The 12471-nt window shown below is 30.1% G+C and overlaps 2 protein-coding genes across 2 annotated transcripts; one reads left to right on the top strand and one right to left on the bottom strand.

Annotated features, from left to right (window-relative positions):
• The first annotated feature begins 341 nt into the window (after positions 1–341).
• LOC139905277 (uncharacterized) lies at positions 342–3277 on the top strand. The gene is made up of 3 exons (XM_071888100.1): positions 342–609; positions 676–900; positions 3207–3277. Exons 1-3 carry the CDS (start codon positions 342–344, stop codon positions 3275–3277), a joined length of 564 nt encoding a protein of 187 aa, XP_071744201.1.
• Positions 3278–3618: 341 nt separating this feature from the next.
• On the bottom strand, positions 3619–5472 carry LOC121118562 (uncharacterized). The gene is made up of 2 exons (XM_040713144.2): positions 4933–5472; positions 3619–4863 (listed from the first exon to the last, which is right to left on the bottom strand). Exons 1-2 carry the CDS (start codon positions 5348–5350, stop codon positions 4367–4369), a joined length of 915 nt encoding a protein of 304 aa, XP_040569078.1. The 5' UTR covers positions 5351–5472; the 3' UTR covers positions 3619–4366.
• Positions 5473–12471: the final 6999 nt, after the last annotated feature.

Genomic DNA, 12471 nt, shown 5'->3' with positions numbered 1-12471 from the left:
AGATTGGTAAAGAATATAAATATAAAATATGGTTGAATACCCTCATCCATCAGATTGACTATGGGTAGTGTGGGATTGCTAAAAACCACCGCCAATACATCCAAGGAACCCCTCTATTACCAAAATAGGTTCCTCGTGCATTTTAATAATAAAGAAGAAATATATACGTAGGCTGCTATATACATTTCTGGCCTAGGCTATACTAAGTGTTCCCAGGTGCAATTTGACATTTCCTTTGGTAAGTTTTACATTTTGTAGCATAATCGTACTCCGAGTGTTTTGACGTACGACCATCATTTATATTGTTTAGAGTGACCTGAAAAAATTAATTTGGCAAAAAAATGGAATTAAGTTGTGAACATCTTCGTGCGAACATTTTTCACAACTTTCGACGTGAATTATCACAAGAGCGCATTGATGAATTTAAATCTTTGTATGGCGATGAAGTACCATCCTATAGCACTTTGAAAAACTGGTTTAATGAATTCAATAGTGGACAATGCTCCCTCAAAGACGAATTCTCTGAAGGTCGTCCAAAAACGGCCGTTTTGTCAGAGAACATTGATGCCGTGCCGGAAGGGATAATGCAAAATCGTCATGTGACATACCGTGAGATAGTGGCATTCTTGGGCATTTCTTCTACCTGTATACATTCGATATTGCATGTACACCTAGCCTTAAAAAAGGTTTGTTCTCGTTGGATCCCGCACAATATGACAACCGCTCAAAAGAAGGCTCAAAAATACAAAGAAATGTTGAAAAAATACGCTTGCAGTCCTTCAAAAGACGTTTATAAGATCGTCACAGCCTTACAAATTATGGATCTATGCGTATATGTCCGAAACAAAACAACACTCGACCCTGTGGGTCTTCGAAGACGAGCCAAATCCAACAAAAGTTGTTCGTGGAAGAAGCACTTCCAGGCACTAATCAAGACCAAAATAAATTATACAAATTTAGCTATTTTATAGATATTTTTAATAACCCCACTACTTTGATTTAACTAAAATAATTCATTATTGGTATCAAGTTGCATTCAATAATAATTGAAATGTATTTTTTTTTATAATTAAAGCCATATGATGAAGTTTTATCTATATTTAATGGAAATTTATACATTGTATACCAACGATTGAGATGCAATTAGTGATATCTGTGAAAACGTTTCATATTGAACAAGGTAAAACTTGTCTCAAAGTTAGTACACGATATAAATATGTATATTATCTAAAAAAATAGGTGGGCTCTGAGGGGACCAAAGTTTCTTGTATCAGAAGTTCATCTTGCTACCCATCCACTCTTGTATAATATTAGCAGTATTTCCCGGACCCCCATCCTACTGAAATATGTACGTGGCCTTGTTGTCATTCTTCATGATATTGGTGATGTATGGTACCACATTTTCCTTCAACAACATCAATCAGTCGGTCGCAGGTAACCGGTATCCAACAGAAAACCAAATTGGAGCCAATTTTTTTTTCTGTTGATGCCAAAGCCCCCAATATCATCACAGATGCCGGTCTTGGTGACTATTCTGATGCTGTTGTCAGGCTTACCAAGGCATACCACCCGATCATTTGCTTGTTGTAGATGGGGCCAATAGTAAAGGTCTTTTCAGCAGAATTTTTTTTTTACTCGGTTGCTGTTGTGCTTCAGATCATTCAATAGCTGTTGACATTGTTGAAGACGGAGTTTTTTTTTGACATTGGGAAAGGATTGACCTCTCAATACTTCTAAGCTACCTTCCTCCATCCTTTTGGATGGTGTTGCCCACAGTAGACCGATTCACCTTCTTCTTCTTGGCGTACTCTGACATCTTCATCGTTGGGTTGACCTTAAAAGCCTCCATGATGTCTTCAGGCTTCACTTTGACGGGCCTTCTACTGTTGGGGTTGTCCTTAAGGTTGTTACCATCAGCTAAACAAATTCTGCCGTGACAGACTGACCTTGCTGACTTTTAAGGACTTCATAATGTCTGAGGTTGTCTTCCCAGCGTGGATTAAATTGCTAATGATGGATTCTCTAGCCTCCATCGCTACATATACATAAATTGTATGTACAACTTGTACATCAATCAATGCCTTAAATTCTAAGCTATTGAAAATTATTGGAACTTTAAGATTTACTCAACATCACCTATTCAAAAGTGTATTTTTAGAAGGTCTAATTACTTTTTTACATCAGGTAGTATATTGTCAAACATTTTTGTGCTCTTGAGTTTCCCATTGTCCGGTAAAACGATTTTTGACTAAATTCCGATAAACCCAAAATATGTAACTTTTACATACTAGTATACAATATATATCCAGAAGATTTTCCTCAAAAGGAAGTGAAAAATAATGATTTAATCAACTATGAAGAAGTATCTTCAAAAGAATTATTACATTTTTTTTTTTGGAAATGAAATCATATTCATGTTTTTTCCCTATACATAATATATTGAAGTATTAGAGGGGAAGAAGGAAGTTGAGAAAATATATTCATAATGTATTTTAAGTAGATATTTGATGAAGGAAATAGGCCCATATTTAGAGTAAGCAGGGGAAAGCATTCATTACTTTATTCCCTTGACAAGTATGTGTATAATCCCTCGCCCCTTCCAACAATCTAATGTATTCACATCACTCCAATTATTATGGTTATATTTTGGGATATTAACTCCGATGAGCCTAAATTTAAAATGTTGCAAAAACTTTGTTGAATGAGGTAAAGATATTACGTCCTAAAGGACTCCTTTATTACATCCTATCTCAAAAGTAACATCTGGAAGAAGGGTGTTCTCGAAGCCAAGGAAGTTTCCTTACGAAAACTTTTTTATAGCTTTGATTATAATTCATCTCTTATTTGGAAAATGGAAACGTATTACAATGCAAGGACTACTATTATAGTTTATAGTCATCTGTTTTTAAACTATACATACAATTCCAACCTCTATCAACTCTATTTCTTGAAAATGTTATCTCATCTAAATTATATAAGTATATAAATAATAAGAATATTGAATGAATATTATTTATTATTCCAAACATCAACTTTTCTTGAAGTGACATGTAACATGTTACAGTAATGGTACTTTTTACAAAATAATTTAATATCCTTTTTAACATGATTTGACAATTGGTATTCAGTAATTAACTTAATCACATATTATACATTGTAACTACCTTTCAAAAGTAAATTAAATGTTAATATTCCCTCTTAACAAGGTTCTATATTCACACAAATATTATCCACATTTTATAATGAACGAATACTGAATGATAATCCTTCTAAGTAATTGTGCAGGTCAATTTGACTACTTTTGAATATATATAAATACATGGAGCAGGAGGAACAGAAGGACAATGAATAATAATATTGATGAACCAGTCTGGACCTTCACATCCATCAAAAATAATCTAATATCTATAATCTGGTACCACAGGGATATCACCTTCACTGTGAGGACTACTATTTGAAAAATAGAAGGGGTGAATGTTCTCAACAAGGATATAAAGAGTCGTTTACTCCAACAAAAAGATGCCCAAAAGTTGGAATTTTATCCTCATTCGTGTGGAACTGTTCTATTCAGCACCAATATTGACAATACGACATAATAAATTAAAATAAAGTCAATAATTTCAGAATATAAATGTGTTTATTTGGATACAAACCAAAAACAGAACATTTTATAAAAGTAAGGTTTTATAAAATAAATTGTTATTACATATAATAATTATATTAATGATGAAAAACTGGAGTAAAAATGCTATTCTATGAGCAGCTACAAATATAACTTAAATCGAGACTTGAAAGAACTCAAGCTATTAGAATATATAACATAATACCCAGGCATTCTTTAAAAACATGAAAAACAGAGGGAGTTGCAACAAGAAAGACTCTAGAGAAATAATATTATGGTTGTTCACATCAAGTAACTGAATGTTTAAAACCAAAAAAAAATATATATATATTGTACATAATACAAAGGGGGGGTAATGACTCCAATTTTATGTGCTTCAATATATTATTGATTATTTATAACTATCAATCAAAATAAGCAATAGACTCGAAGTGTCAGTTTACTAAGTTGCGTGAATTAAATTGGTACAATATTACCGTTTGATTAAAATTATTAAAAATTGCATTTAAAAGACATTTCAATGTTATTTACATATTTCATTGAAAAAATTATAAATAAATAAAATATATATTGAACATAAAGATCGAATTAAAAAATAGAGGCACTTTCTTGCAAGAAACGTATTGCAATTATTATAGGGACAAATATGTAAGTATATAAAAAGAGAAGACCAATAAATAAAGATTGGTTTATAACCAATACATAAATCCGTGCGTTGTGTTTTTATATTGACAAAAAACTAATTTAAAACAATCTTCTTCTTACAGATCGTATAGACATCAACCTTTCGTGTTCCTCTTCCGTACAAAATGACTCCATACTTGATATATATTCTTCGCTCATTTCACTATCCTCTACCTCCAATTCCTGTTCCCTACTCATAGGGACTTCGACGCAATTTCTTTGTGATCTAGATTGTTGTGCGTAGGATTGATTCAGTGTGCCGTCGATAATGACATTTTCTGAGACTGATTGCATATCGTAAATACTCTCAATAAAGTAAACAGGGGAGCTTTTATCTTGCTCATTTTGATCAAAGTGGGATTCTTGTGACTGATTTGGTTCTTCTTTCCGTCGTTCTATAACCTGATTTGCATTCTCGTCAACTTGACGTCCTCTTTCCACTTCCAAATTGTGATAGTAATATCCTTCTTCATTGGGATAAAAATCATCTGGATAGTAATAATCGACGTCTGGATCTTCTTCGGGAACGTTTGGGATACGAAGTTGATGCTCCTCTCCTACAGGATTTGGATGAATGAACATGGATTTAAGCCTGCCAATTAGTGAGCTAGGAATGGTTAAATTACGTATAAAATAGTCGTATTGTAGAGACAAATGAAGGACTTCATCATAATTTCGTGGGAAATGAGCACTTTCCATGATTTGAAAGGATATGATAATAGGCTTAGAATAAATTCCAACGATGAAAACTTTGATTAAATCCTCTTCACACTTAAGATCATCGGGAACCAATGCATACAGATTTAAAAGACCATGATAGTACATTTCCAAGGTTTCTTCAGCGTGTTGTCTTCTGTGGAAGAATCGAAGACATAGATCCGTCACTTCATTTACCTCAGCTTTATCAGTAGGATAGGGGATCACTCCACATGCAAAAACGGGTTCGATGTCGTTGAGTTGAATTGTATTCAAATCGATTGTTGTTTTGGGTTCCATGTCGTTCTCTTGAAGAGATCTTTGAAGGCGCTGTACATGTGAATCCATTGGAAACTCTTTTGATAGTGATGATAATTAAGGATCCTCGGCTAAATGAAAACCCAAAGCTCTCGAATGTCATGCAAATAAAATATCAAATCATTCTTCTTTTTCTTTGAAAAGCTAGCCGGTCAACACCTATCGGCTAACTTCTATCAGCAACGCACTTCTCATCGCACGCAAATCCGACACACGTACAATTAAGAGTGCCATTTCACCCCTAAATGCTAATATTATTATTAATTATTGAAAAATACTAGCTATTCATCATCATATCTATCTATATAGCCTAAATCAATAATTATTAATTAAATGCCCTTCTTCCTCACGTCTACTACTTCTAGCTGGAGAAAGTATAAAATATATCAAAATCAGTAGATTTTCAAATCAGGACCTGAATTCATTTTTTATTTATCAGCAAGATTTGATGAAAGAGCAAAACAATTTTCTAAGCTCTTTATTATGTCCAGATGACTCTATTTTTAACAAGTATAGTCTTGTACTACATACGTCATGTAGTCTTCTTTTCAAGTTCTATGTATTTTAGACGAGGAAATACCACGTCTATGTTCACTTTGTCTAATTTCATAAATCATAATACTGATGCAATTTCAGACATTTTGACAATAAAATATATCATATTTCTTTGAAACAAAATCCCTCGTGTATCGATTCCTTAGCATCATGTAATCAAATAGGATTAATTACCAATTACTAGCATGCAAATAATTGGAAAAGACAACAATTAATTAATTATTTTATTAGTAATGAAATCAGTGTCATAGGAAGCATTAGGCCCCAAGTCCTCCAATATTATTATTAAAAGCGAATAAATATTTTTCGACTCCAAAATAATTTGTTATAATCATTTTTATAAACAAATCTCTTATTTATGATGATAAGGAATTAAACAAAACTATGATACATTATTAAGAGTGTATTTTTAAAAGATATTATTTATATCTCATTTAAGCTCAATTTGATTAAGTACAATCTAAAACTATGCTTATGTATAGATAAAACATCAATTTTGAATTAATGTTCAAAATGAAATGCTTTCACGTAATTCCACTCCAAAACTACCACAGGGGTTAACCATATACTATTTTTTTTTTATGGATGTAGACACTACTTGGGTATGAAAATATTGAAATTGGTTCATTAATTCAACAAATATGGGTGTTAGTAAAAAGTTAGTAAAATCAAATATATTTTCCTCAAAAGAAGGCATTTAAATTGGACCAGACTCACTTCAACATCAATAACTTCCTTAATTTTTAGTTAACTAAGTTCAAAATTAGTGTATAGATTTATTTAAGTACAGTGAATTTAAAAATGTAAACTTGTAAAAAAAAAAAAAAGAAGTCAATTCTGAGATTTGATGTTACAATTTTTGAAATTTTTGGACGTTTTGGCGTGGAGTGATCCTGTCTCGTAATTCAAGTATCTACTCTAATTTAAAATGAGTGTTCTTTTTAAATGAATTTTTCTTTTCATTTTTACTTTTAGAGTATGCAAATGTTGTTCTTTTATTATGAATTAATCAAAGTTTCCAACATATGAATCATTTAGGTTCTCCGAATAATTACCAAAAAGGAGGCATTAATATATATATATATATATAGATTTGTGTAGTCCAGTCTCTTGTTGGAGCCTACATTAAGTGTGTTATACATATATATTGAGAATTGAGAGTCAAATTGTCGTAAATAAAATATTTATTGTATTTGCCTGGAAACTCCATTCTTTCATTATAGAAAATGATGTTTTCCTATTTTTACTATAAAATTTACCTGGTAAATTTATTGCAACATAAGCATACACTGATTGGACAACATATACACAATATCACTAATATTTTTAATTTTTGAATTGCGACATTTTGACCCTAAACCCTTGATACATATGTATAATACAAACATTTATTATTGATTATAATCTTGGCTGGTCTAACATCTACTTTAAATATGAATGGTTAATAGTACATATCTTGACTCTTATAAACATAAAAAGATTAATCATCCTTTCTTCCTTACAGAGGGAATCCATTTCTTTATTTATTATGGTATAAGATATAAATTTGAGCAAACTGACCATGTCATCATGAAAAACATGCGGTCCATAAATTGAGAGAAAAAAAATTAACGGTTCATGATTTGAAAACAATTGAACTTTGGTCAAGGGTCTGAGGTCGCTTTTTGTACTGAAATATCGGTACAAAACGGTCTAGAAAAAATTGCATAAGACAAAATCCGAAAAAAATAATAATAAAGTCTTGGACCAAGTCTCAACACTAATGTAAAAAATACAGTTTTATGTCCATGTTGGCGGAGTCTACAGCCTATAGCAAATGTTTTAAAATCATATGTATTATATGCTTCATGAATCTTTTTGAGTGAGTTGGTAAAAACTCTAGTTTTCATTTTTATTCATATAATACTTTAAAATGTTGAAATCAAATTGACTATTTGGCCATATTTAAAAAAAAAAACTATTTTAAAGAAAATATATTACCACACAGTATCAATAAATTTTTAAAAATAAGAAAGTCACCAAATATCATATAAAATACACCCAAAACACAGGTGGAAAATGAAATAAATATATAAGAAAGAATCACTCCTTGGCTGTTTTAGTTTTAAAACTGTTCACTTTGTTTTAGAAGATTAATGTCTATTAATTTTATTTTTTATATTTCAATGCTGAGGTCAAGAATTTTCCTCTTGGGAAATTTGTATATTTGTTTATCTCTTTTGTATATCTACAATAGGAAAAGAAGTATCATAAAAATATTGTTAATGTTAATGCCAAAAGTGATTATGCTCTTCATTATGGATGCATTTACTGCTTTAAATAATATAATATACAGATGGGCACTATTATTAAAATACAATATGAATATCTAAGTCCATGACAATGATTTTTTCGTGAATCCTAGAGTTTTGCCCATGACTTTGTAAAAAAAGGTGTTATTCATATTAAAGATTTAAGTACATTGTATGATGTAATTAAAACCTTATATCATTAACTATATTTCAATTATTAATATTTGAATTGTTTATTTTCATAAGAATATTAAAAATATTTTTCAAGAGCGAGGTTGCGTATTCATATATATGAAATATATCATGTTCCGTAGATACAAAAGTACAAAAGATATCTACTAAAATAATTCAATAATTGGGTATTATAATAATACAAATGAATAATTTGGTTCTGTTTTATTGTCTTTAAATACAAACTCTGCATTGTGATACTCACTGTTATTTGAGAAATTACTCTGGAATGTGAGAAAACTCTTGTTTTGATATTGTAAATGAGAAAATATTTAAATACTTGATGAAATGATATGATTGTTCAAGTGAGAGTTTCTGTTTAAACAATTCAAACGGAAACTTGTCGCAGTTTTGAAATTTACTAGGAAGAATAATTAACAAAATCCACATGGCGATGAATGGTATTTCAAATATTGATCTACTTCTTAGAGGATTCACATTGTTTCATAAATCCTTAAATAGTAATATATTATAGTTTATTCTACATAAATAAAAAGGAAGTATCTGAAAGAAATTTAATTATACTTGAGCAAATTACTATTGTACGTTCATCTGAAGGGGCGATCCGGGATTAAATTTATACTCGATACTTATACAATTTATATCAAATTTAATAATAGAAAATCCGACCTATTATGTAATTTCGGTTCTAGGAACATATTCTGGAGATAAATTGCCAATCAATTACTGAAAATTTCATATTAATTATATAATACTTTGCTTTTGTGGTGAATTATCAATATCATTCAATTTACGTTTGATTTTTTACATAATGTTTTTTTTAAATAGTCGTATATTTTACACATTTGCTGTACTTTCTTGCAAAAAATACTCAGTTAGCTTTGTTGTATTTGATTGATTGATTCAAGTTATAGTCCTCCAAATTTTAAAATATCTCTTCATGTTATACAACTATAAGTTCACTTTTACTTTATTAGTTACATTGCTAATATTCTTGCAAATAACAATAGCTTTATACTAATATTTTATCATTCTTTGCTAAGAATTAGACAAATATATTTCAGTTAATTCAATTTTGAACACGTTTCAAAAGTAGGTTTAAAATATATCAGATTATACGTACTCAAATTGTACCCATAAGTAAATTGAAAGTTGAAATATATTTCTTTTTGAGTAAGTATCAAATGTTAATACGTAATATTTTTAATATATTTTTGCCTTTGCATATTCACCTCACAAACAAATGCAATGCTATATCGATTGCTGGAAACTGTGATTCCTTTTAGTGGCTGAATAACTTCAATCAGTTCACTAAAAAGATTCGTTCACTTAATCAGTTCTAAGATCCCCCATTTCGTTCGATAAAAATAATTTCTACCATTTTTCCCAATGATTCAAACTGATATTTAAAAACCTGTATTGAATCAATATAGCAAAATATTTAAAAAATAAACTGTAACAGAAAAATTGTAATCTATTAGATATAAATTTATTTAATATATATAAAATATACATTTAAAAAATAGTGTGGATCATTGATTACTACATTACGGTATATATTCGGATCGATATTTCTTCTACAAAATCCCGAATGTCAAAAATTGTATCTAAAGGGGTATTATTATATTTTTAAGTCTAACTTTAACTAATTCGAAATCGGAAGTTCTCACTGAATAGGAATTCGAAAGGATGAAACAAGCTCGTGAGGTTTTAAAAGGTTGGGGTAAAAAATCGTTGTGTGGTAAAATTCGAACAATCAAACTATTGAATAGTTTAAAAAAATCCGTCTTCTATACCAGAACACAGCCTGGCCTACGGCAAGTTAAATTATTGCACAGCTGTTTCTCAAAGTATCAAGGATCCATTGTATTATCGTATAATACACTCAATTTCACTAGATAACTTTTTTTTTTTTTTTTTGGGGGGGGGACTTAGCCCTAAAAATTATCAATACTCTAATATACTTAGTTATATAAATAGGTTTATCAACTAAATATATATATTTTTGATAATCATTTAAGACATTGGTTCTCAAATAGAGGATTCGCGTACCCCCTGGAGTACTAGAAGGCATTCCAGGGGATACTTGAGATTTTGAAAGAATATTTTAAAGTGGTACATTAAGTACATTAAATAATTTTTTTTTGCACTAGAAAATGTAATGTGTGAATTTAAAAAAAAAAAATAATTTAATTTTTTGTAAAGAGCAAAGGATTTTCAAATATTTCTACAAAAAATTGAATATTTAAAATGTTTTTCTAAAAAATTTAGAATTTTTGAGGAATTGTGGATGTTGATTTTTTTTCCCAAAATTTTTTTGAAAATAAATATGGATTTTTGGAATTGATTTCCAAAAAATATAACATTTTGAATTTTTTAGAAAATATCCTCCTCTATAATATAATCGTTCGGACGCCCCTAAAAATAAAAAATGGCTTGTCCTGGTAAGGGGGTACTTTGGTTAAATAAATACTTTACAAGTCGTACATCATTAAAAAAAAAGTTGAGAATCCCTAATTTAAGGGAGCTATTTTTAGAGTAGCGACACCACTGGTGTTAAGGATTGCCTAAAGTTTAGTTCAATGCAGATTTCTAGTACAAGTAAAGTATCGAGTCTTTGACTATAAGATCAAGTAGAGTTGCAGGCAATGCGCCAGAATCATTCCCCCACCTCTGCCCTTAATTTATATTAAGCCCATCAAATTTTTTATACTAGTTATAGACAGTAGTTTCATATACCTTCTACAGGTTAATCCTCAACTCTCCAGACACAATACGTACTGATTTGTGATGGGTCCCATTCGGGCGTTTTTTCTTTTTTCTGGATTGTAATTCTTAGAAATTTAAAACAAAATTATACTTCTATATCTATTATTCCAAATATTAAAGAATCGGTATGGGGTATTTTTATTGAAATTGTCCCATAACTAGTTCTGATTAATACGATTAATGAAAGTACTTTCTACAAGTGTTGTGTCGATACTTATTTGGGAATTATTCTACGGTCTGGTCCAGTTCAGTCCTGCATATCAGTAGTGATGTAAATCCAGTGAATTTTTTATCTGGTAACATGCACATTGTACACAGGATTTTTATCACTACCTACATTATCAATCCTAAAAACTTATAAATTTGGGTCTTTGATGACGTCACTCAAGGTTTTTGGTTTTTTTAAATCAGTTATAGTACTGACCGTCTGAAGGACCGATAGTATTAAGGGATTGTCCCGAGGACTGATTGGACCGATCCTAAGACTGGACTGACACAACACAGCATTCTATAGCATTTATAAAAGGCCCAAACATTTCTCAAAGTATAATAACTACAAAAACTATAAGAGGATATTTTAAATACTTAAAATACATTTTTTCCCAACTATTAACACGGCTAATGGACGTAAATTGTATATGTATTATTTAAGAGCTTTGATACCTTAAGTTAAGAATACGGAAAAAGGGATAAATTTGTTACTGCCTATTTCAAAAGAAAGTTTTTTTTATTTTTGATGTCTAATGATTCAAAGGTCATTCTTAAAAAGATAAATATTTTTATTTTTTTACATACAAATAAAGAAAGTTACTTTCAAAAAAGATCATTCGTAAGTATTCTGATATTAATAATAGATAATTATATTATAGAAAATGATGAGCTCATTTATGTTTTGTACATTATAGTTTTTTTACCATATTTTATTTTCGATTTCATTAGGACATGTTACTAAGATAAGGAGTAGAACAGCAAACATATTTGGTCTGTCACTATAAAAACAATCTTGAATAAAAAAAATCAAAACAGGAGAAAATCCCAATTTATTATTTTACTTAATATATGTTGAAGTTTGATTTGATCAAGTTGATCACTTCTCCTTTTTTTTATTATTCATCCAGAATATAATCAGTAGATATTTGAACTTTAAATACTTTAGATTGGTCACACCGACGTGATTCGAAAAATACCCCAAAAGTAAACTTTATCACCTGTGTCTCCCCAAAAACAAGCATGGTCGGTGACAACGGAAGAGGCGAATTTAGTAATGACCGTTGCTGAATTCTGCCATCCTAGGTTCTGTTCTTCGGATGTAGAGAACTGGTTCTGGAGAATTTACTTGATTTT

Source organism: Lepeophtheirus salmonis, chromosome 5 (assembly GCF_016086655.4).
Source record: "Lepeophtheirus salmonis chromosome 5, UVic_Lsal_1.4, whole genome shotgun sequence".
Taxonomy (NCBI): domain Eukaryota; kingdom Metazoa; phylum Arthropoda; class Copepoda; order Siphonostomatoida; family Caligidae; genus Lepeophtheirus; species Lepeophtheirus salmonis.
Note: the sequence above shows the minus strand (reverse complement) of the source record. Positions and strands in the feature narration are given on the sequence as shown.